At 43.7% G+C, this 23,000-nt stretch overlaps 1 protein-coding gene across 3 annotated transcripts in view; it reads left to right on the top strand.

The window, feature by feature from the left end:
• PIK3R1 (phosphoinositide-3-kinase regulatory subunit 1) overlaps positions 1-22,445 on the top strand; it is a 72,519-nt gene extending 50,074 nt beyond the window's left edge. Inside the window, exons 4-15 of one of the 3 annotated variants that reach the window (XM_077773522.1) lie at positions 3,454-3,585; positions 4,393-4,594; positions 4,806-4,885; positions 16,685-16,787; positions 17,502-17,600; positions 17,723-17,903; positions 18,114-18,239; positions 18,948-19,090; positions 19,246-19,422; positions 19,521-19,589; positions 20,209-20,379; positions 21,083-22,445. In XM_077773522.1, coding sequence (XP_077629648.1) covers positions 3,454-3,585; positions 4,393-4,594; positions 4,806-4,885; positions 16,685-16,787; positions 17,502-17,600; positions 17,723-17,903; positions 18,114-18,239; positions 18,948-19,090; positions 19,246-19,422; positions 19,521-19,589; positions 20,209-20,379; positions 21,083-21,272 — 1,673 coding nt within the window. In that variant the 3' untranslated portion in view covers positions 21,273-22,445. Of the gene's footprint in view, positions 1-3,453; positions 3,586-4,392; positions 4,595-4,805; positions 4,886-13,116; positions 13,220-15,143; positions 15,310-16,684; positions 16,788-17,501; positions 17,601-17,722; positions 17,904-18,113; positions 18,240-18,947; positions 19,091-19,245; positions 19,423-19,520; positions 19,590-20,208; positions 20,380-21,082 lie in introns of those variants that run through there. The other 2 variants (XM_077773524.1, XM_077773523.1) reach the window with 2 other exon arrangements.
• The last annotated feature ends 555 nt before the right edge of the window (positions 22,446-23,000 follow it).

Below are 23,000 nucleotides of genomic sequence, written 5' to 3'. Positions count from 1 at the left end.
TTCTCGCCTCGCTAACCACAAAAGTCATCACATGACAGATGCCTGTGGCTCTTGGAAGAGCTTGTTAGGAGAGTTGTAATGCAGAAAAGGAGACTTAACGGAGCAACAGTCAGAAGCTCTAAGGAGCCTTAGAAGCTACATTAAAAACAATAAAACCTATGTCATCAACTAGTGGATTTGACATAAGGTGAGCTTATCCAAAAACTATCCCCAAGACTTGAAATAAGACGATTTGATTCAAAGGTTATAAAATCCTCTTTGGAATACACTTCATGTGTTCCAGAAGGTCTTGGGTGAATTAACAGTAGTCTGAGGATTTTTATAGCCCAGTCCACAAACATTCAGCAAGCCTGTCCTATGTGCTGGGACCCTGAGGGGAGCAGAAAGAGCAGGTAAGAGCCACAGCCCGTGCCCTTGAGGTGCTCTCAGTCTAGAAGAGGAACACTTAGTTACCATACCATCTGGGAAGTGTCATGATAGAGACGTGGCCCTCCGCTGAGAGAGGGACCTGTGGCATATTGAACATCTTCATGTTATATACCACATTGCCAAATGGTATCACATTCTTTAAGATGAGCAAATTAAGTAACTTTAATTTTCTGGGCAAAGAGACACAGTAAATGATGCGTACAGGGTGTGAAGGGTACGGGGTGCAGCAGGTTGTGAAGCGGGCAGCGGCTGTGGAATGTTCCTACAGTGAGGCACACACAATTTTGTCAGACAGGCCCCTAGTAGTTGCATTACTTCCAATGTGGGTCCTTAATGCAAAGACCTTTTCCTTGTTAGAGATCATTAAGTCCACAGGTGGTTCTCTAGAGGACACTTAAGTGATAGAACGCTTTGCCTCTCCACTGCCTGAGATTAGTAGTTCTTTCCCTCCGATTCACTTAACCACATTTTCTACGAGGTGGACTTTTCTGAGCTTTATTGGTGTGTGATTCTTTGGTAAGGTCTGCCTAAGTTAGTAGGGCGACTTGGGTTTATGATACCAATGTGTCTGAAGAACTTAGGTAACTTCAGCTTCAACCCACAGTGATAGATAGTATCGCACTCCCTTCATGGCTTTCCAGGACACCACCTTCTACTCTGCCTGCAACACTTGGACTAAATGGATTCCTTTTCATTTTCTCCGAGGCCACAACCTAATCCAGTCACCAGGTTATGTTAGTTCTTGATCATGTCTCACACATTTCCAACTGTTAAAATTTGAATTCCCAGAAGTGTCTTCTTCACTTCCAGCAGTGCTCTTTTCAAACTTCTTTTCAACACCACAGTTAGTAAAGCTATTGAAAAAGGTAGCGTTTTGTTCCTCGGCTTACCTTTTGCCCATTGAGTACAGCAGTCTCCGGATGATCTTCCTCGAGGTAGCCCTCACATCACTGGGTGTGCAATCCTTCAGCAGCAACCAGATGCTTCCCCTAAGATCTAGATGCCTGTGGTCTTCCTGCCCCAGCATTGCCTCTTTCTGCCAGCATTGGTGCCTTTCTCTACCCTAAGCACTCGGAGAGTGGTATGGGTTAGTATTCCCCCATTATTGAATTGCCTGACAATGTCCTCAAAACGTTATAAATATTTTTATGACTCTTCTTGAGATTGTTAAAATTCTGTGTGTCTTACTGTTTCTTCAGATACTCTTTTGAGGTAAATTTATATTAATTCTGAGATGCAGTATTTCGCGACTCAAAATTTAGGAAATCTAACTGATAGATTAGTTCATGTCTTCCTGTTGAGGTTTTAGAAGGATTTACTACGTGATTAGCCATCCCTAAACAGAACTCTTCTCAGATCAGAAGCACCCTCCAGACAGTATTTGGAAATATATGAGGGGCTACTTTAGTTCACTAGGGCTGCCATGACAGCCTTCCACAGACTGGGTGGCTCCATTCGCAAACCTGTCTTCTCACAGTTCTTGAGACTAGAAGTCCCAGATCAAGACAGGTTTGGTTTCCTCTGAGGCCTCTCTCCCTGGTGTACGCATGGCCACCTTCTCACTGTGTACTCACACTGCATTCCCTCTCTGCGTGCGCTCTTGGCATCTCTGTGTGTCCAAAGTTGGTCTTCTTACAAGGATACCTTGGACACCTGGGTGACTCAGTCAGTTAAGCAACCAACTTTGGCTTAGGTCATGATCTCATGGTTTGAGAGTATGAGCCCCACGTCGGGCTCTGCACTGAAAGTGTGGAACCTGTTTGGGATATTCTCTCTCTCTCTCTCTCTCTCTCTCTCTCTCTCTCTCTCTCTCTCCCCCCTCCTTCCCCTCCCTCCCTCCCTCCCTCTCTCCCTCTCTCCCCCTCCTCTCCCTCTCCCTCCCTCCCAGGCTTATCCCTAATGGATTCATTTTAATTAAACCACCTCTTTAAAGGCCTTTTCTCAGTGCATGCGGGTGGCTCAGTCAGCTAAGTGTACAACTTCAGGTCAGGTCATGATCTCAGGGTTTGAGTTCGACCCCGGCATCGGGCTCTGCACTGACCGTGTGGAGCCTGCTTGGGATTCTCTCCTCCACCTTTTGCCCCTCCCCTGCTTGCTCTCTCTCAAATAAAAATAAACTTAGAAAGGGGAACCTGGGTGGCTCAGTGAGTTAAGTGTCCGACTTGGGCTCAGGTCATGATCTCAAGGTCTGTGGGTTCGNGACAAATATCACATGTTTGCACGTATAGGAGGATTAGGAGGAACTTAACAGAGGACCATGGGGGGAAGAAGGGGGGAAATGGTGGGGGAAGGGGAGAGAGGCAAACCATGAGAGACTCTTGAATGCTGAGAACTGAGGACAAATGGGTGTGGGGGGGAGATGGGCATGGAGGAGGACACTTGTGGGGATGAGCACTGGGTGTTATATGGAAACCAACTTGACAATAAACTATTTATAAATTAAAAAAAAAAAAAAGGTCTGTGGGTTCGAGCTCCGCATCAGGCTCTGTGCTGACAGCTCAGAGCCTGGAACCTGCTTCAGATTCTGTGTCTCCTCTCTCTGCCCCTTCCCTGCTCATGCTCGCTCTCTCAAAATAAATAAACGTTAAAAAAATTTTTTTAAATAAATAAAATAAACTTTAAAAAATGACAATAAAGGCTCTATCTCAAAATACACCTCCTGAGATAGTGGGAGTTAGGGCTTCAGCATATGAATTGTGGGGGACACAACTCAGTTCATAAAGGGGGCATTGTTTTCCGTTGTTGTTACCCCAGAGTCCGAGTATGTGCCCCTGGGATCCTGGGGAGAGGCCATCATGCTAAATGCTTGTAACTTAGGGGACAGACTTCCACAAAGAAAAATTGTTCTATTTGAAATGCCAGGCGCAACCCCTGTGAGGAACCCTGCTGATAACAACTCAAGTCTTTTACATCTGTCCTCATACTGCTTACTTTCATGTGTCACATTTGAGTCACACGTACAGAAAATCGGCCCTGCCAATGTACACAGTGTTTGAAATGCTTTTTAAAATGTTTCTGTCCTAGATGCCGCCTCCGTGGACTTGGAAATGGTCGATGTGCACGTTTTAGGAGACGCTTTCAAACGCTATCTTACAGACTTACCGAATCCTGTCATTCCAGTAGCCGTTTACAACGAAATGCTTTATTTAGCCCAAGGTTTGTTTTCTTTTCTGAAAACCTCGGTGACCATACAGTGAGATGCGGATGTGCATGTAAACTGTATGAGATGCTGCCTATAAAGAGAGCTGTTGTAGAAATTATTAGTAGGAATCTGCCCCTCCCTGACACCCTCTCTGTTAGCACAAATTCCCTCCCTTACCAGGGCATGCAATGGGAGAGCCAGATTCTCGTTTGCTTAGGAAGACTGTCCACATGTTGAAATGGCTAATTGTTAACCTCTTATCAGTATTAACAAAGTTCAGTACGTCACTGAAGGCCACAGTGTTCCAAGTGCCATCTTGGGATTCAGGGAACCAGGGACTGAGACCGTTGACTAGCGATGTTCATACCATTTTCCTCGAGTGGCCATTACAAAATGTGTTGAGGGAAGAGGACTCTCAGGCTTAGGAGCCTAATGCTCAGTTCAAGTGCTCTGGGGACAGGAAATTGTGGTTTGTAACCTTCAAAGTTGAACCCTGTGATACTTATCTGATGCTCCTCTGAATTAGCCAATCACACTCAGAGCTGCTCAATAGAGGGCAGAGCTCTGCCAGCACACCCTGATCCTCTTGTGGTTTTTTCACACCAAAAGTTTCTTGCATTTCCATTTGACTTGAGATTTCTCCTTTCTCGCATTGCCTTTTGTACTGAGAAGAACAAATGTCCTGTCCGCCACTCATGACTTTGTTGTGCATCTGTAGATGCAGAACAGAAAAATGTTCTAGGTGTTTAGCTACTGATATCTAGAAACAGACTCTTAGTCTTCTTCTTCTTTTTTTTTTTTTTTTTTTTTAAACTCTATAGAAGTACAAAGCTCTGAAGAATATATCCAGCTGTTGAAGAAGCTCATTAGGGCACCTAACATACCTCATCAGTATTGGCTTACACTTCAGTATTTGCTCAAACATTTCTTCAAGCTCTCTCAAACCTCCAGCAAGAATCTTCTGAACGCAAGAGTACTCTCTGAACTTTTCAGCCCTCTGCTTTTCAGATTCCCGGCAACCAGGTAAGGCAAAAGGAGAGAAGCATGTATTTTGGGGTGATGGGGACAGTCCTGAGGTGATTGATTGATCATTAACCTTATTCTCAAGATAGTTGCTCACAGATGCATGGGCACATTTACACCAAACACATTGACTTGAATGTGGATGAATGAATATGAGCTTGTTGTTGAGGAAGAAAAAGGTTTCTGATAAAACTTTTTTTTTTTCTTGTAGCTCTGAGAATACTGAACACCTCATAAAAGTTGTAGAAATTTTAATCTCAACGGAGTGGAATGAACGACAGCCTGCACCAGGTAATGCCTTTTGGATTTTTAGAGTTCTTTCATGGTTCGTTTTTTAGAGCCTGAAAAATGGTGGCTTTAGATGTCCCGTGACGTAACAGAAGCTGCTTGTAGAATTGAAATCCGTAACATGTTACCTTGGGATTTAAGGACAAAATGGCTGAGTGGTAGTGTGGTTGGTAAATGTTATCTGGATTTCAGTGTCTGTGAACTTCAGATGATCTCCATGTTAAACGAAGGTTGTTGGGCGAGCTCTCCCTTCCCCTCAGCTTTGATGCGTCTAGTTGTTGCATAAATTATGGGGCTCATTTTAGTTGTTGACATTCTTGTTTTTCTTTCTGATACTTATAAAATAGGGGATTTATAATTACTATATAATTTAAAGTATTTTGGAATGTGTGTTTTGGAAGCAGGTATGCGGAGAAATGTCTGTCAAAATAAACATTTTCAATAATGCAAGCAGTTTGAAACCAGGGTGTTCACTGCAGCAAGTTAGAGCAGGCCAGACACTTCTTTGAAAGCAGGCTGGCATTCAGTTAGCCATTTAACAAAGCAGGAAATGTAGACCATGTTAGTAGTGGATTTGATTTAAACTGATGTATTTTCCTTCTACTGTGGAAAGTCTAAACAACTTTCCTTTGCCATATACTGATTAGAAGTTAGCTAACAGAAGCTGGTCATTTAGCATAATGATTGGGGCCTAGTAGGTAAAGTTTCAGCACCAGTAGAAATGTTGCTTGTATCTTAATTTATGCCTAGAGTTAAAATAAAACATCATGCATTTACTCTTCATTATAGGTAACTCACGTACACTACCAAATTTATCTCTGTATAAACAGGCATGGGGTCCCAGTGATCAGTGTTAATTAAGCAATGGGAAGTTAAGTTGTGCTTTTGTAGGTAGGTGTTAAATAGCCAGGCTTGGTTGTTTGCAGTTGGATGGAGCAGATTGAGAGAGGCAGGGTTTAGGCTTAAAACCCACCTGTGTGGATTGATGGATGGCATGGGTAACCACTCATGGAGGCAAGTATTTGGAAGGGCTGCTGTGGGCAGGCTCAAAGTATGGTGTCCAGAGGTAAGAGAGGCAGCAGAAATCGTATATAGGGCAAGTGTGGTATGTTCCACATGTTCCAAATCACAACAAGCAGGATGTTTGATGGGGATACTCTGAATTGTAGGTGAATGGCACCAGAGAAGTCTGTCAACAGTGGCCTAGGACTTTAGTCGAGGGGTGGCCAAAGGGTTCATCTCATGTCACTACTCAAAGCATTTGTTAATGGATTTGGAAACTCTTTGTGGGGGTTCAGAGGCTGCCTTTTGGCTCAGTATGAAAGAGCCTGTGGTCGGTGTTTAAAGGTACCCTGTGATGAGGGGATGGGGACAGGTGTGAAACATGGCACTTGAGCCCTTTATTGACCAGCCCCCACCTCAGACTAAACACATGGGTGGGGAAAGGAGAAGACTAGTAACAACGAAACAGGACTCTGGGCCACAGGGCAGAGCTGTGCTCTTCCACTCACTGCTGGCACTCGTATGTGTGGAGATTTGTCTCAGAGGAGGGACAGCCGAGCCCTGCTTGTAGAAGGGGCCAGAGGTCTTCTCAGTGCCCACCCCTCTGGAGACAGGAAGGTAGGAGAGCGAAGGTCAGACAAGATTTGATAGATACCCACCAATGAATTTATCTGGAATATTTAAGAATATCTACTGTATACTAGGGAGAATCACGGGTGGAGTTTTATTAGTCTGACTGGTATAAGCTGGTTAAACGTCCTTATGAGTTTCAACCCAGTTCGACCAAAGAAAACATTCACATCCACCCATTTTCATCATGTGCACTTCCGGACTGCCTGCTATGTCATAGACCCTCGTACAGTCTTCTAAGAAACTGATGCACCAGTTTCCCAGGCGGGTTAGTTCTGTCAGCCGTGTTGAATGATAAACAATGCACTGAGTGTTTACGAGTTCATCTCAAGACTCATGCAGCCTCTTCAAGAAAATTGAATCCAAGTAATCACTAAATTCTAATTGGAGCTAGTTTTCCCTTTGTGTGTTATCTCCTAGCTATTATAAGGAATGTATAGTCCTTTGGAATGAAATAGATGCTTCATTAGTCCCTCACTTGTGGAAACACCCCACCTGCTTCAGGTAGAACATCGTCCTGAACACCTGGGTATTCAGGATTGACGTTGCTGCAAATGATTGGCAGGGCACTCTTGGATAGAGAAATGATTTCTTAGGCCTGGTGGGAATCCAACATTTTCGTCAAGTTCTTCTTCATTGCCCCAGCATGCGCTATTACCAGAGGGCTCTGGAAACGCAACGCTGATGCATCTCCATTGAATAGTCATAAATCATTTATTTGAACTGACTTTTTTGTTGCGTACACAAATGAGTGCTTGGAGGGGTGCCTGGGTGGCTCAGTTGGTTAAGCGTCCGACATCTGCTTGGGTCGTGATCTCGCGGTTCATGAGTTCGACCCCCGCGTCACGTTCTGTGCTGACAGCTTGGAGCCTGGAGCCTGCTTCAGATTCTGTGCCTCCTTCTCTCTTTCTCTGCCCCTCCCCTGCTCGCGCACTCTCTCTCAAAAATAAAAATAATCATTAAACAAAAAAAGAACTAAGTACTTGAATGGTTTTAGGGGGAGACAGGGAAACAAGGCTATTATGTAATAGATGGACATCTTTTGCAGTTTTTACCTGGTAGAACTTGAAGTGATAGGTAAAACTGATGATGATTGAGGCAATGTGTCAATTTGTATAAGACTGTTAGCATACAGTAATTAAGTGCTAGGCTCTAGGGTGCTTACTCTGAACATAAAAAGAATTTTAGAAATGTGATGGGTGACTTTGTTGGGTAACTGAGTAGATCGAAAAGGCTTGTAGAAGAAATAGGACTTGAAATGTGCTTGGAAGAATTGCTACAATTTGAAAAGGGGAAGAGGAAATAGTATTCCAATTCGACGAGTTTCAGAGGTTTAATCACAGTAAGTTGCAAAGTACAAAAATAATGACTGTTACACTAGATTTTAAGAAATAGTAAATGTTTTAAATGACGGTGTCGTGGAAAGCATCATTTTAGAGTCAAAGGCTTTGTCCAACACTTCATTTGCTCAGTTGGAAACTGAAGCTCCCCCAGAGGTTAAGAGCTCTCCCTGCTAATACCCAGCATGTGCCCAAGCCAGTCCCGGACCCCAGCCTGCTGCTTGCTGCGGCACCTGCTTCCTGGGTTTTGGGAAGCTTCATGAGCATTGGGACTGCTTTTAGTGTCTAGTCCCAAGTCCTCTGAGGTTTCCAGTAAGCAAGAAACTAAAGATAGATGATATTTGCTTCTCTGGGTCCACATATAGTAAAGGAGCCCCAGTGTAGTTTTTATAGGTTTGGGGACTATAGCATAGAATCACTCCACCCATAGTATACTGGTAAGAACAGTGAGTCAAATAGGTCTGCTTTGAATCAGCTCTTGCTCCTCATTTGCCAGTTCATATCAAGTAACTCTGCTTTCCAAATGGTTTTCTAGTCTGTGAAATGGGAATACTGCCTCTCTCCTGGGGTGGTTGTGAGATGTAAATGAGGTGGTAAGTACTGAGGCTCATAACCCTTTAGCCTGTCTCTCCTGTTGCCCAGCTCTGGTTTTTAATGACCTTCCAGGGGTGGCCCTGTTCTGCAGCTCCAGTTCCTCAATCCTGACAGGCCCTTCTCTCCATCAAGCCCACATTCCCAGCCCACAGAGCCAGGCCTCCAGGTGCTTGCCTGGCCTTCACTGCTAATCTGCATAGGACACGCTCCTGGCCCTTTGTTGCTCCATGCCTGCTTTGCTTGAAGGGAGGACGGTACCTTATTCAGTATGATGCCCTTTCCACTGTGTGCAGCTTGGTGAGGAGAGGGGCCTGGATTTCAGGACCAGGTCCCCCTCCCACATGCCCTTATGCAGTGCACAAAATGTACAACTGAACACAGGCAGCCCAAACAGTACCATCCATTTCATCTCACAAGTAGGTCTCTTCCTGCTGGGTGTGCGGTGATCAACCCATTCAATAGGTCTATGCCCTCAACACCTTGTCTTCTTAAACTTCACTATTCTGTGGTACTTCCTGTTGTTTTCATCTGCTCAGTACATTCCTCAAGGGCAAAGGGTGTTTCTCCCGTTGAGCTCCTCCTAGCCTAGAGCTAAGCACAGCATAATCAAATTTGTAAAAATGTTTTGCTAAACTTACCAACTTTCAAAGCACTTTTGCACCAGCACTCATTGAATGCATCCAGCAAAACTGTGAAGCAGGCAGGCATCTTCCCTATTTGGAGGGAAACTAAGGTTTGAAAGGTTGAACAGAGAGTAAGTTCTCACAACTTTGATAGTCCACTGTTCCCTTTGTTACTAAAAGTCTAAAAAACACCTAAAGCTGAACAGCAGGTTTTCTTGAATCATTACGTGTTATGTTTACCCTACTAATACTCAGGTAGCTAACGCAGATTTCTATAGGGCAGCCTAGGTAAAAATGGGACCATTTACCACAGGGTGTCTTTGAATGAAATCCATTATAAGTGTATTTACATATTTCAGATTTCACGGATATATTCAGAAATATTAATGCGGCATAATTGAAGTCTAATATTGCACCCTCAAACCCAGAGTGGAAAATAAATGACTCTTTCTCCCTCCTGCCCCTTCTACACCTGTCAGAGTTAATGTTTAACCACTGGCGCATTGCAAAACATTCATCCTGAAGAGCCTGATTCATAAATCTTGTTTTAAATGCTCTGGGCTTGGTTTGCAACCAAGACTAAAGCAAGCACTAAGGTAGAGGGAAATGACTTTCAAAGAGTTTTACTTTTCTCTGATTTATTTTTTATTGGGTTTAAAATGTGGTCTGACATTAGAGGGTTGTTTCAAAGGTGAGAAATGAAACCTTGAAAAAACTGCATATATTTAGATGGGTAGGAATAAACTACACTAATAAGGCAAGCCATACTAGGTTTTATCGCAAAATAGGAAGTTTTATTTGTGCTCTGAAAAAGAAACCCATTTCAGAGTGTATATATTAGTGGGGTATAGGTCACCCCTGCATTATTTTCACAGTGCTGCCTTCTCTTTCTCTCCAAGGACAGAATCTGAAAAGGAAGGTGTGCTTTATTCTGCTAAGCAACGGTCCCACCTTTTCATGTATTTCATAGAATGTAACCTATGTAAAGCTGGGTTTATTTAGAAGTTCAAATGGATGTTTTCCTTAGTGCAGGGTCATTAAGAGCGCTGGATATGGAGTAATGAATTTGCATCATACTGAAAGGCTCTTCTGTTCTAATTTGTCTTAAGTTAAAATTGTGAAGGGAGGTATTTGTTTAACCCGTAAATGAAGATTTGGGTTCGTTTATTTTTTTTTCCGTTCTCACTGCATTTTTTTAAAAGAAGTTATGTGGGGTGCAAGCTGGTTGTGGCACACTCACTATCTGATGGTGGTGTGCACTTGTGAGATAGCGTTCTGTCTGTAACTTTCAAACATATTTTAATGATTAAGGATATCTTCCCTGACAAGATCACACCTGCTGAGAAATGAAATGTGGCCTATTTTTGCCTCTGAAATGAGTTTTGCAAAACTTAGAGGAAAGGAAAAGTAGTAAGACATAGTGTTTTGAAGACTATAGAAGGTAAAGTCAGTTTTCAATTACATGTGTAAGGTTTCCAGTGTGACTGAGTGTTTGGGTCTCCAAGAAATGCTGACATTAAAATACAGGCTTTTAAAAAAAAAATTTTTTTTTTTAAAGGGCTTAAAGAAGGGGCTCCTGGGTGGCTCAGTTGGTTAAGTGTCCAACATCAGCTCAGGTCATGATCTCACGGTTTGTGGGTTCGAGCCCCATGTCAGGCTCTGTGCTGACAGCTCAGAGCCTGGAGCCCGCTTCAGATTCTGTCTCCCTCTCTTTCTGCCCCTCTCCCACTCACACTCTGTTTCTCTCTCTAAGAAATAAACATTTTTTAAAAATTTTAAATAAAAAAGGGCTTAAAGAAAGTGAATAACATTTCCTAAGTTGTTATAACATCTGTGGGTTCGATTTATTATTTATTTGTAAGTGAATCCTATGTTTGTGTGGTATTTTGGACGTAGGAGGAGATGAATGAAATACAGTACACAGAAAGTTGATCTTTTTTTCCCCAAAGAGAGGTTACTGATTCTGTTCTGCCAGCAGAGGGCTCCCTTTTTTAGGTAATAAGGAGCACTATGTGTCTCGCCCATCAACTTTTCGAAGACTAAAATTGAACTGGGAAAGACTCAGCTCACCCTTTCAGTAATGTAACAGAACCTCTGTGGTAGAGGATTGTAGGTACTGTGAGACATTTGAAGCAGAGTTTTCAAATCTCTCAAAGTCGAAGCTGTGATGCTTTTCAGTGGACAGTGTTCTGTGACAGAACCGTTGGACCAGTTAATAGTTTAATCTTGGAAAGCTTTGACACAAAACATCATGTAAATTCAGACAGATAGGCTTAAGAGACTGGTGTTTCCGAGGCTTCTGGCTTTAGAAAGACTATTTTTAAAAGTAGGGCAAGATTCTGCTGCTCAGGATGTAAAGGTATTCTCTGAACTAACCTTGTGTCCCTGTGATCAGCAGGCAGGAGCTGCAAGATTCACTTAGAGACTTTTTTTCTTCCCACTGGCAATAGGTTTTTCATGCTTTATCAGTCACACCAAAGGAAAGTTTGTGAAGCCCCTAGTCTTGTGAGTTGAGCACATTTCCCAGATGTTGCAAGTAATCGTCAACCTGGGGCCTCCCTCTGTGGACTTGATGGTCCACACCTAGATATTCCTTTAGCGTTCTCTGCATATGACCCTGGGGTCCCCTTCCTGTACAGAGTCTGAGGGTCTTACAGACAGAACCGTGTTGCCTCATAGAGAATTAGAAGGTGGTTTTTTAAACATTTAAACAGGCTAAAAATAGAGAACAGGAAAAGTCAGAGTTTTGTTATAGGTGTGAATTTTTTCACATGTGGCCTAAAAGACATGAACTTAAGTTTCACTTGTTAATTTTAACTTTATCTGGCAGAGGGAAGTGAAGACATGGCCAGTGGGTGGAGAAAAAGGAGTTTAGGGCTTAACGTCAGAAGGCTAGGTTGTGGCCCTGGAGCGCTTTGATCTTGTGCAAACCCCTTAACCCCTCTGGGTGAGGATCGTGTGTGTGTGTGTGTGTGTGTGTGTGTGTGTGTGTGTGTATAGCATGAGGGATGTGCTTGAAGTGATCTTCGGATTACTTTCTGGTTTTAAAGTTAGTGATTCTGTGATTTGCATTCTTAAGGTTCTTGGGATATTAGTAAAGCTATCCATCTAGGCTGATGCAAAGTGAATATTTTCTTAGGTCAAATTGTAGTGTGGTTCGTTACAACTTTCTCCAAGGACAGAAGTCCTCTGCAAAGGCATACGAGTCAGCTCGCCCTCTCCTTTGCTCCATTTAGCAGTCACATGAATGCATGCAGACACACCTTTTAATTATTAGACAGTTCTAGGGCCAATTAAACGTGGGTTGAAATTGGCTTCCTAAAAGCAGCTTGCGGAGTGGGGTTTTTCTGTTAGGATTCCCGAGGTCGTGGAGAGTATAGTACCCATGCAGTCAACAGTAGCCTTCCCTAGGATCCTCTCCTCCCACGATCAAGCCTTTTTTCAAACCTGTACCGTGCCCAGTTCCTTCGTAGGGCTTTCCTCTTACACCTGCGGGGCTGTCTGTGCTGGTGTGTGGGAGGAGGTGGACACGAGCAAGGCACCGTGTTCTGGGCCGTTCGGAGAGGCTCCGGCCTTTACAAGCAAGGCTTTGATTCTATTTTTGCTGAACTAGCTCAGCCACTTCCTGTGTTTGGCCGTGCATAGTGCCTCGCTTCACTGTGGCCACTTGAGCCCCGCGCGCTGCCGCAGCCAGTTAGGGAGACTATTTTAGGTCCCCTCACAATGGCCTTCTCATTTCCTTGGCGAAAATGAGCGAGTTGGGCTGGCAGTGGCCACTTGTTAGCCGATGACAACTTTGACTTTGACTTCGGCGCCCCTCCCCCACCCGAAATCCCTAGCTCAGCAAATATTTGAACCTGCCCAAGTTAATCATGAAGCCGTGATCTTTATCTGCGAGACGTGCGAGCGCCGGGGCTTTCTCCCTCCCGCTTACGGCACCACCGGCATCCAGTGGCTGTGTCAATGGGGAGCGGGCAGTGAGCGGCGCTGCTGCTGCGGTCCCGGTCCCGTCCCGGCGTCCGTGTCGCGNGGGGTGCTGCCGCGGAGCCGTCGCCTCCGGGCGGGCCGAGGGGAGAGCGGGGGCGTCAGTTCTCCGGGTCGGAGACCCGCCCGGCCTCGGGAAACTGCAGACATGCATAACCTGCAAAGTAAGTTGTGCCTTTAACTTGCGCCCCCCTCACCGCTTCCCTGCTTTTGTTCTTGCGTGCCCTGTTCCCCTCCGCAGTTTGTCTTCGGGGTGTGTGAGTGAGACCAAGTGCTGTCTGGGGAGGACAGATAAGAGATTAGCGGAGACACTCCCCCCTTTCCTCCTGGGGCACAGAGTGAGGAAAAGATGGGCTTTAGGCTGGACACGGGGAAGGAGGTAATTACACAGTGCTTGGCTGGAAGTTGGTGCCCGGCCAGGCTTTGGAGAGACGTGGAAAGTCACCTGTCTTGCTCCCCTCCTTCCCTGGTCGGTTTGCCACATGGGATCCAGCAGCAGGACTGGTCTGCACCCAGTGCCCAAAGACATGGGGTAGCCCTCTGGGCTGTTAGCCTGTCCACAGCTGCTGGCAGGACTCCTGGGGGAGGGAAAACACATTTTTATTAAAGTAAAACATTTTTTTCTGAACCTCAGCCCAGGACATATCCCTCCACCACTGGGACCATTTTTGTGCGTGCGATTTTGAGTTTAGGCATAGAAAAGTGGCCGTGGCCGTCATCCGAAGGCTATACGTTGAATCTGCCTTCCTCCTCAATGGGAAAATAAATCCAGTTAGACAGGATTCAAGCAAAGAGTGCTGCTCAATGAAGTGTCTTGCCTTTGCTCTGCTATTTTTTATGATTCTAAATTTGATAGACTAACAATAAATTTTAAGAGGTTCTCTGTTCCTTAAATTGTCACACAAATATGTGACATGCATAAGTACATTGGAACACAAAGCCCACTATAGTTTTTTCAATCAACTACTATTTATTTGGGGGGGTTCCCCCCCACCTCTTCATAATAATGTAAATATAAAGAGGTGGTTTTCACTGGGAATGTACATTAGACTCCAGTGAGGATGGCAAGACTGTATGCAGAATGGCTGTAGAGAACTAGAATGAATAGATTTATAGAGGAATTGATTTCTTTACATTAAATATTGCTAAGCAGAAATAATAGTCCCCAGGGTGAGGCTTTTGAGATGGAGGGAGGACGGGGGGAACCCAAAAGTGATTACATCACTATCCCTCAAGCAGTTACTAGCACAAGAAGTTGGAAGATGGGTTTATCAGTGAGAAATAGTTTGCAAACATAACTCTACCTCTGCTCTGCCTTCTGATATATGGCCTCTTTCTTTTTGGAAGACATAACTTACCTGGACTAGTCTTGTTAGCCCATTAAGTGTTAGTACATTAAGTGTGTACTGATAAGAGGTACCTCTTCATTCCTGTTAAAATGCTTCATTGTTACTCCCTAGTGTCTAGCGTCAACTTTAGTATGTTTGGTAGAAGGAGGTTTTTCTTTCAGTTGTGCTTTCTAATGTGGTACGTTTGTAACCGTGTTTAAGTTCTGAGTTGTCAGTGAATTATGTAGGAATGAAATTAAATATCCAGAGTTCTTGATCCCTTCTGCTTTTAATATATACCAGAGGCATTTAAAGACTGTAAAATATACCTTAAATATACCATTTTGATGCATCTGTAAGATTTTTAAACCAAGGCATGACCAGGCTCTCCATAAACCCAGATGCACTAGGGGGAAAAAAAAAAGCTCCGGGCTGCAGCATATCAGCTTTTGTCAACCTGCCAACAGCGGAGCGTACCATGCTGCAAGGAGTAATAAAAAAGGAATTAGAGAACTCCGTGCTGGAGGAGAAGAGTCAAATTAAACACCTTTTTGAAACGATGAGCATGTATATACATTGCAGTCCTCTGAAACGTGGGTTCTTCGTGAGGCTGGGATTGTGTTAAGAACGGATCTAGAAGAGAAATGATGGAGCAGGAGTGGTCTGGTGACATTTTTCTGACTTGATTGGCTGGGGTGTGTGATGTAATAGGTTACAGTGCAGCCCCTTATAGGTTTTAAAATGAATTCCAAGACACCATTACAAAGAAAGCCGGACTCTTTTCTTATAACTGAGCTCAGCCAAGGAAACTCTCGCACAAATGTACAACACTGTTTGGAATATGGAAGACCTGGATTTAGAATATGCTAAGACAGATATAAATTGTGGCACAGACTTGATGTTTTATATAGAAATGGATCCACCNGGTTGCGGGGGGGGGGGAGAGGGAGGTTGACAACTACTGTAAACCGATCCTCTTGAGGTTTCTAGTTTTTATGAATTTGTTCTAATTTAATAAAAATTAGTTTGATCATAGCTTGGACATTAAATTGTTCGCCTCTGGAAGCGAGCAGATCAGGCTGTCTGTGGTAAATGGGTTTCTTTCTTACTTGAATAGATATGAATTGAATTCCGGTTTTTCACTGATGTCTTTTGTTAATCGAGGTCCTTTGCTCTTTGGGCTGTATTGCTGTGTATCGTTCATACTGTTCCTTTAATTAAAATGATGTGTCCTTTGTGCTACTTTCCTCTTTTGACAGTGGATGGGAACAGTGGTACTTTGCAGTGATAACACTTGGTACTTTAGAAAGCATGTAAAATGAAGCAGTGATTACAACTCAGTTGTAGGTGACCTGCAACTATTCTAAATCAAACGCTGAGACTGCCTGCTCTTCTGTTGAGACACTATAATGAGAAAAGGAGTTGGCTTCTTCTTAGTTAGTCCTAGTCCTTATAAAATGTTCTTGATAGACTCCTGAAATACATTTTTGTGTAAACGACTGTCCTTTAAAACTTACAACTCAGAAGTCAGTTACAAATCCTAGCCTTATTTTGCTTCCCAAATTTTCTACCAGTATTAGCCCTGCTCCCAATTAAGAAATTCAGAAACACTGCAGTCTTTTATTTGTCACCAATAGGTATATGAATACTGATTTGACATTGAGGAAGAGGGGTATGGTTTTTAATCAGTCTTGGCATCTGGAGCACAATATATCCAATAGAATATTAACATGAATGCTGAAGAGATTTAGGTCACAGATGAGTTTCTTAAAGTGGCTTTTGGCAGAAGAGTGCCTGAAATACTAAGATTAGAGAAACCCAATTCCTCCTCTTAAAACATATTGCTGTAGATGAGCTCTTTTCTTACAGCAACAGCATTTGTGGAGGACAGAAACCGAATTTGTCTTTTATAATTAAATAAAAAGAGGAAATTAAAGGCAACCCATGTGATTCCTCCTGCTCATATGTTCACGGTTTCCTATTTTAGATTGATTTGATCAGGCCTGAAACTTTAATATAACTAGAGCCTAGAAGCAGAATGCCGGGACTCTGGTTTTACTCTGAAATACACTCACATGGCCGGCCCGGTTTATTTGTTAATCTCTAAGCTGTTCGCTTCTTTTTCACTTCCTTGTCTTTTGGATCCACACTCTGAGAGATGTCTTTAAGAAAACGATCGTGTTTCATGGAGTTGTGAATTACTGCTGTATTTCACAGTATTGTAAAGAAACTTAGTTCTCATTGCAACCTTCAACTGTAGTTGGGATCGCTAGCAACTTTTTGTTTCTCTTTAATCTACAGCGTTGCCTCCTAAACCACCCAAACCCACCACTGTAGCCAACAACGGTATGAATAACAATATGTCCTTACAAGATGCTGAATGGTACTGGGGCGATATCTCAAGGTAAGGCTACAAAAACCCTGGACTGTTCGTTCACTTGAGACAGAGTTCTGGTTTTAGAGAAAGAAATGCACCAGCTTGCTGAGTTCCATTTTTAGGATATCCTCCAACATAAGCATGAAGCATAGTTGGTCGTCTTCCAAAGAAGACCAGAGAAGTCCCTGAGTGCTGGGGCACCGTGGGTGCTGGATGCCACAGGAAATTAAATACTCGAGAAGTTTCATTATTGACAGTGAGGTCAGGAGAGCGCCAGGGTGCAGTGGCTCACGGCCTTGAGGGAGGGTCCAGAGTCACTTTCTGTAAGAATTAATGTTCGTATCTTATCCAGATGAAAAATACATCTTTCTTCATACCAGTTTTTGGTGTGTTTTGTTTTTTTTTGTTTTTTTTTTAAATGAAAGGGGAGGAAGAGTCCTCTTTGGGATCATGACTTTCTGAGCTCGTTGGCCAGAGTGTTTAGAGAGACCAGTTTCGTTTTGTTTTGTTTTTTAGCTCCCAGTTTGCAATGAGATGAAATTTAGTATGTTTCTATATAAACAATACATGCAGTCAGAAAACGCAATTAATGAATGTCAATCTGTAGGGGCGGGGAAGGGGGGATAGAGGATCTCCACATACTTGGTGATGCTTAGTTTTGCTGTGAAGCTCAGACTCTAAAAATGAAGCCTGTTTTAAAATCCTCAAGGTGAGCTTTGTCCTGTGTCCTTGTCATTTTAGGGAAGAAGTGAATGAAAAACTTCGAGATACAGCTGACGGGACCTTTTTGGTACGAGACGCATCTACTAAAATGCATGGGGATTACACTCTTACACTAAGGTGAGTCGGGGAACGTAGCCATGATGGAGGTGTGGAAGTAGACATTAGAACGCATTTCTAAGGAAGAGTGTAATGTTATTTTTATCATACTTTTGTAATGCTGTTTTTCATTTTATTTACAGGAAAGGAGGAAATAACAAGTTAATCAAAATATTTCACCGAGATGGGAAATATGGCTTCTCTGACCCACTAACCTTCAACTCTGTGGTTGAACTAATAAACCACTACCGGAATGAGTCCCTAGCTCAGTATAATCCCAAACTGGACGTGAAATTACTTTATCCAGTATCCAAATACCAACAGGTATTCAAAATTGAAATGCTCACGTTACAGTATTTAGACAAGATACTTTCAAGTATTTAGAAAGCATTGTGAAGCAGGTGAATTGCATGTAATAGAATTTTAAGAACTTTATACCTGTGATCCCAAAATTGCAGTTTGAGAATGGCCGGATAATTGACCACGTAGCGGATCAACTGAGATTCTTTCTCTTCCATCTCTTAATTCTTCCAGGATCAAGTTGTCAAAGAAGATAATATTGAAGCTGTAGGGAAAAAATTACATGAATATAACACTCAATTTCAAGAAAAAAGTCGGGAATATGATAGATTATATGAAGATTATACCCGTACTTCCCAGGTGAGTGAGTTTTTTGCCAAAAACAAGTGAAACTCTCAGAACTCTTAGTTACTAGAATCTAACATGTTTCACTTCCGTTTCGAAAAAAGAAAATAAAGTTGATCTTTAGCTAATGAACTGGGGGGAAAGATCATGTATTTGTGAATCATTGTGTAATATTCGTAGCATCACTAAACCTTTTAAATGAAGCTTGTAAGTGTCAGAATGAGAAGTTCTTGTGAATAATTGAAGAGGTTGCTGGGAGTTTTAAGTGGATTTGACATCGTATCCTGAAGTTCCACAAACTTGTCTGACCTCCAAAATGGAGATTTAACTTTTCTATACCCTGTCATTTAAAAAAAAAAAAAAAAAAAAAAAAGGGAATGGAAAGATTGCAGTGCTTTCCTGGAGTGTTAATCTTCTTTAGGCTGTGATGTATCTAGGACCACCAGAGGGAGTAGAAGGCAACATGGATTCCTTCAATTGCTGATAAAGGGGAATGGCTTTTAAAACGAAAACTATAGGAAATTGTCAGGCAGTGTGCTTTCATAGACTGGGAAAATTCCCAAAGGAAACGTGTGCTTCTGTGATACTATTTGAATGGGTTTTATGAATCAGAGGCCTTCCTTGCTAACAGAGTCCTTACAAATGTCCCGGCCTTGTCTCACAATAACAAATTATCTATTCTGTGAAAGGTATGACATTGTCTTATTAAACATTGTGTTGTAGGAAATCCAAATGAAAAGAACAGCTATTGAAGCATTTAATGAAACCATAAAAATATTTGAAGAACAGTGCCAAAGCCAAGAACGGTACAGCAAAGAATACATAGAAAAATTTAAACGCGAAGGCAATGAGAAAGAAATACAAAGGTTGGTGAACCATGAGGGTCGTCCCTGTGCTCAAGATAATAACCCAAATCCTCCTGCTTTCGGTGCTTTGAATCAGTTTTTTAAAAGGACGGCACAGGAGAGGGAGACCATCACGGTGAAGCAGGTCGTGACCGGTGCCTTTCTCTTGCCTGTAGGATTATGCATAATTATGAAAAGTTGAAGTCTCGCATCAGCGAGATTGTGGACAGTAGACGACGACTGGAGGAAGACTTGAAGAAGCAGGCAGCTGAGTATCGGGAGATTGACAAACGCATGAACAGCATTAAACCAGACCTCATTCAGCTGAGAAAGACAAGAGACCAATACTTGATGTAGGTCATCCCGGCGGAACCCTGGGAGCGAAGGACCGGTGGTGGCAAAAATTAAGGATTCATTATTAATGCGTTTTCCTTTTATAACCGTCTTCCAGGTGGTTGACTCAGAAAGGTGTTCGGCAAAAGAAGCTGAACGAGTGGCTGGGCAACGAAAATACCGAAGAGTAAGTACTCCCCTCAGGTGGGAGGTGGCACGGGGGTTTTGTCCTGTTAGGAGGACTCGTGACTCGCTTTGTTTGCAGACCGAGGGAGGAATCTTCCTGAGTTTGGACCCTCTTCTATAAAGAATGTTTAAAAACAAAGGAAAGTTGAGTGAAGGAGGATGCCAAGCTAGTTTTTACCCACAGTGCCATTAAGTGACTCTGTGTTTATAAGGAAGGCCGTGAACCTCTGAAAAATTCCCCGGTGTGTTTTTGGAAGGGTCGGGAGGAAAAAAGGACACCGTTCTTTTCAGTGTATCTCTAGGGCTTAAGTCTGTGTTTTGTTTGAATTATCTGAAAACTGGCACTCCTCCTGGTCCCTCGGTTTCCTGATCTGCACTGGACAAACAGGATTGTTGGATACCTTCCTCTCTGCGCAGCTGCCTCCGTGCAGTTCCTGACTTACAAAGAGGAAGAGTATTCCTTACTGGGGCTCTTTGTCCAGGGAGGTCACATTGAAGGCCACAGAAGCTGCTTGAGTCAGACCCACGGTGGCCGGCCTGGCGGGCTCGGTGGGAGAGGTGACACACGAGCGGGGCCTCCCCAGTGCTTCGTTTGCAAACCGTGTCTCCTGCCTCCTTAGCCAATACTCGCTGGTGGAGGACGATGAGGATTTGCCGCACCACGACGAGAAGACCTGGAACGTCGGCAGCAGCAACAGAAACAAGGCTGAAAACCTGCTCCGGGGAAAACGGGACGGCACCTTCCTGGTCCGGGAAAGCAGTAAACAGGGCTGCTACGCCTGCTCCGTGGTGTATGTATCTATCTCCGGCAGCTCTTTCTCCTGTCGGACAGGAGAACAAGATGTAATATTTGTCAAGTCTAGGCGGAAGCATAGAAACCTGCTGTCGAGTTCAGAGACTGGGGTTTGGGCCCCAGTCCCCCACCTAATAATCCCGAGAAGCCTAAATCTTTTCACCTTTACAATGGAGGTAGCAACACGGGTTTTTTTTACTTCCCAAGGCTAATAGCATTAGAATACGAGGGAATTCATGTGGGAGCTCCACCCACAGGTCAAGTCCATGGCTCAGCAGGCAGAGGGATGTCACTGGCCTGGAGATCGGTGCACCCAAGAGGAAAGGGAGCATCTTCTAGGAAGGAAAGATTCTGAAAATTGTATCCAAAGCTCTCCCTCCATTTAAGCAGAAAAATGCTCCTGCAGGAAAGGAGGGAGAGGATTGTCCGATTAGTGCCTGTGCTAAGCGTAGAGCCCTGCTCGTACGGCAGCGCCGACAGTCACGGTAGGGACGCGCGTCCTCCTGTGCCTGATCTCGTTTCTGAAAGCCCCCCTGTCGCACGCATACCATCCTAAAGATGAGAAGACAGTGGCTCAGTGAGGCCCAAGTCCACAGCTACCCCGGGAGTGTTCCCTTCCTGGTCCGCAGGGGGTACATTTTCATGAGGACCCTTTCCTGGAAAACCCTGTTGAGTCACCTTGTTCCCTCTCTCTTCTCCAGGGTGGACGGCGAAGTGAAGCACTGTGTCATCAACAAAACGGCAACCGGCTACGGCTTTGCCGAGCCCTATAACTTGTACAGCTCCCTGAAGGAGCTGGTGCTACATTACCAACACACCTCCCTCGTGCAGCACAATGACTCCCTCAACGTCACACTAGCCTACCCGGTATATGCACAGCAGAGGCGATGAAGCACTTGTCCTCTGATCCTTCTCCTGGAGCTCAACCACCCCGAGGCCTCTGGAAAGCACAGGGCTCCTCTCCAGCCTGACCTGTAATTGAGCTGAGGAAACGCGGCCATCTGCCTTCAGATGGGACTCAAGCTTTCGACAAAAAAGTAGAGGGGAAGACACGCAGCCTAGCACTGTGCGAGGACCATACGTTTCTGGAGTCCTTGTCTTTTTTTTTTATTTTGGTTTAATTTAAAGCCACAAGGACACACAACACAAAGAGAAAAAGAAATGCAAAAATCTCTGCGTGCAGGGACAAAGAGGCCTTTAACCATGGTGCTTGTTAATGCTTTCTGAAGCTTTACCAGCTCAAAGTTGGGACCTTGAAGACCAGAGGGTGGACGGGCTCGAGAGCCCTGGCCTGGGGACCCTAGAGCCGGGCTACTTCGGCCTGGGTGTGGGCTGTGCACGGTGGACCCAGACACCTCGCACTGTGGATTATTTCATTTTCTGACAAATGAACGGTATGTAGCAGAAAGGCACTTCGGCTCACCAGAGACGTTTGGCGAGAACGTCCGCTCATGCACGTTCGGAGGAAATTCAGGTGTAGCGGAGTCGTCAGCAGGTTTTTCGTTTAGACTTTAACAAAAACCACCCCAGCAACAGAAAAATGGAGCTTGGAAAAACGGGACTTTAAAAGAACATTCATTATATAAAATATGTACATAACCATGGATGACTAACTAAACTATCAAATAGATGGATTTGTATCAATACCAAATAGCTTCTGTTTTGTTTTCCTGAAGACTAAATTCACAGTGCTATGCAATTCTTAATTTTCATTGTTATTTCAGTTTTAAATGTACCTTCAGAATAAGCTTCCCCACCCCACTTTTTGTTGCCTGAAAATACTGTCCCTAATTTTTTTTGTTAATATTCATTTTGTGATTTTTTTTTTTAAAGAAGAAGTGTGTACAGGATGCCAGTAAAAAAACAAAAAAAAAATGGCTTCAGAATTAAAACTATGAATTATTTTACAGTTTTTCTTGTACAGAGTACTTGGCTGTTAGCCCAAGGTTAAAAAGTTCCTAACAGATTTTTCTGGACTAAATGTTTTGTTGGGCAGTGCCTGATAAGCTTCAAAGCTGCTTTACTCAATAAAAAAAGAGAAAGATATATGAATATGACAAAGTATCGCTGAGTTCAACAATGTTGTTTCAAAACTCTTAAAATACGGTACCAGGTAATGTGTGCTTCGTTAAGAATTGTGAACTTCCTGAACCTAGGGAGGGGGGATGTAGCAAAGGGGTGTACAGGTGGGGGGAGGGCGGGCTAGGATGGTTTGCACTTTCTCATGATGACAGAGAAATGAGTAACTAACTTCTCCTTCACTCTTTTCCCACTTGATCTGCAAGTTCTTACCCATTAATTCCAAGTACAGACCTACCGGAACGCTAACGCCATGGAGCAGGTCAGAGCATCTAGTTCTTAGGAAGAAAGGGAGCCTCCCGGGGCAGTGTCCACCTTTGCTTGGAGCACTGTTTTCAAGGTATAATCGCTGCATTTAGACCACATGCCTCTTCAACACTAGACTACCCGTGACAACCAGTAAACGTTCACTTTGGGAAAAGCATGATCTGAGGAAATATTTTGAGTCCACCCATGTGTTATTTTCCTAGCTTTCCATTCCATTGAGGTCATACAGCTTATAAACAAGATCCTCACCGTTACCGCGCCGGGCGATGTCGA

This window comes from Crocuta crocuta, unplaced genomic scaffold, assembly GCF_008692635.1.
Source record: "Crocuta crocuta isolate KB4526 unplaced genomic scaffold, BGI_CrCroc_1.0 scaffold383, whole genome shotgun sequence".
NCBI lineage: Eukaryota > Metazoa > Chordata > Mammalia > Carnivora > Hyaenidae > Crocuta > Crocuta crocuta.
This window is presented reverse-complemented; position numbering and strand designations above follow the sequence as displayed.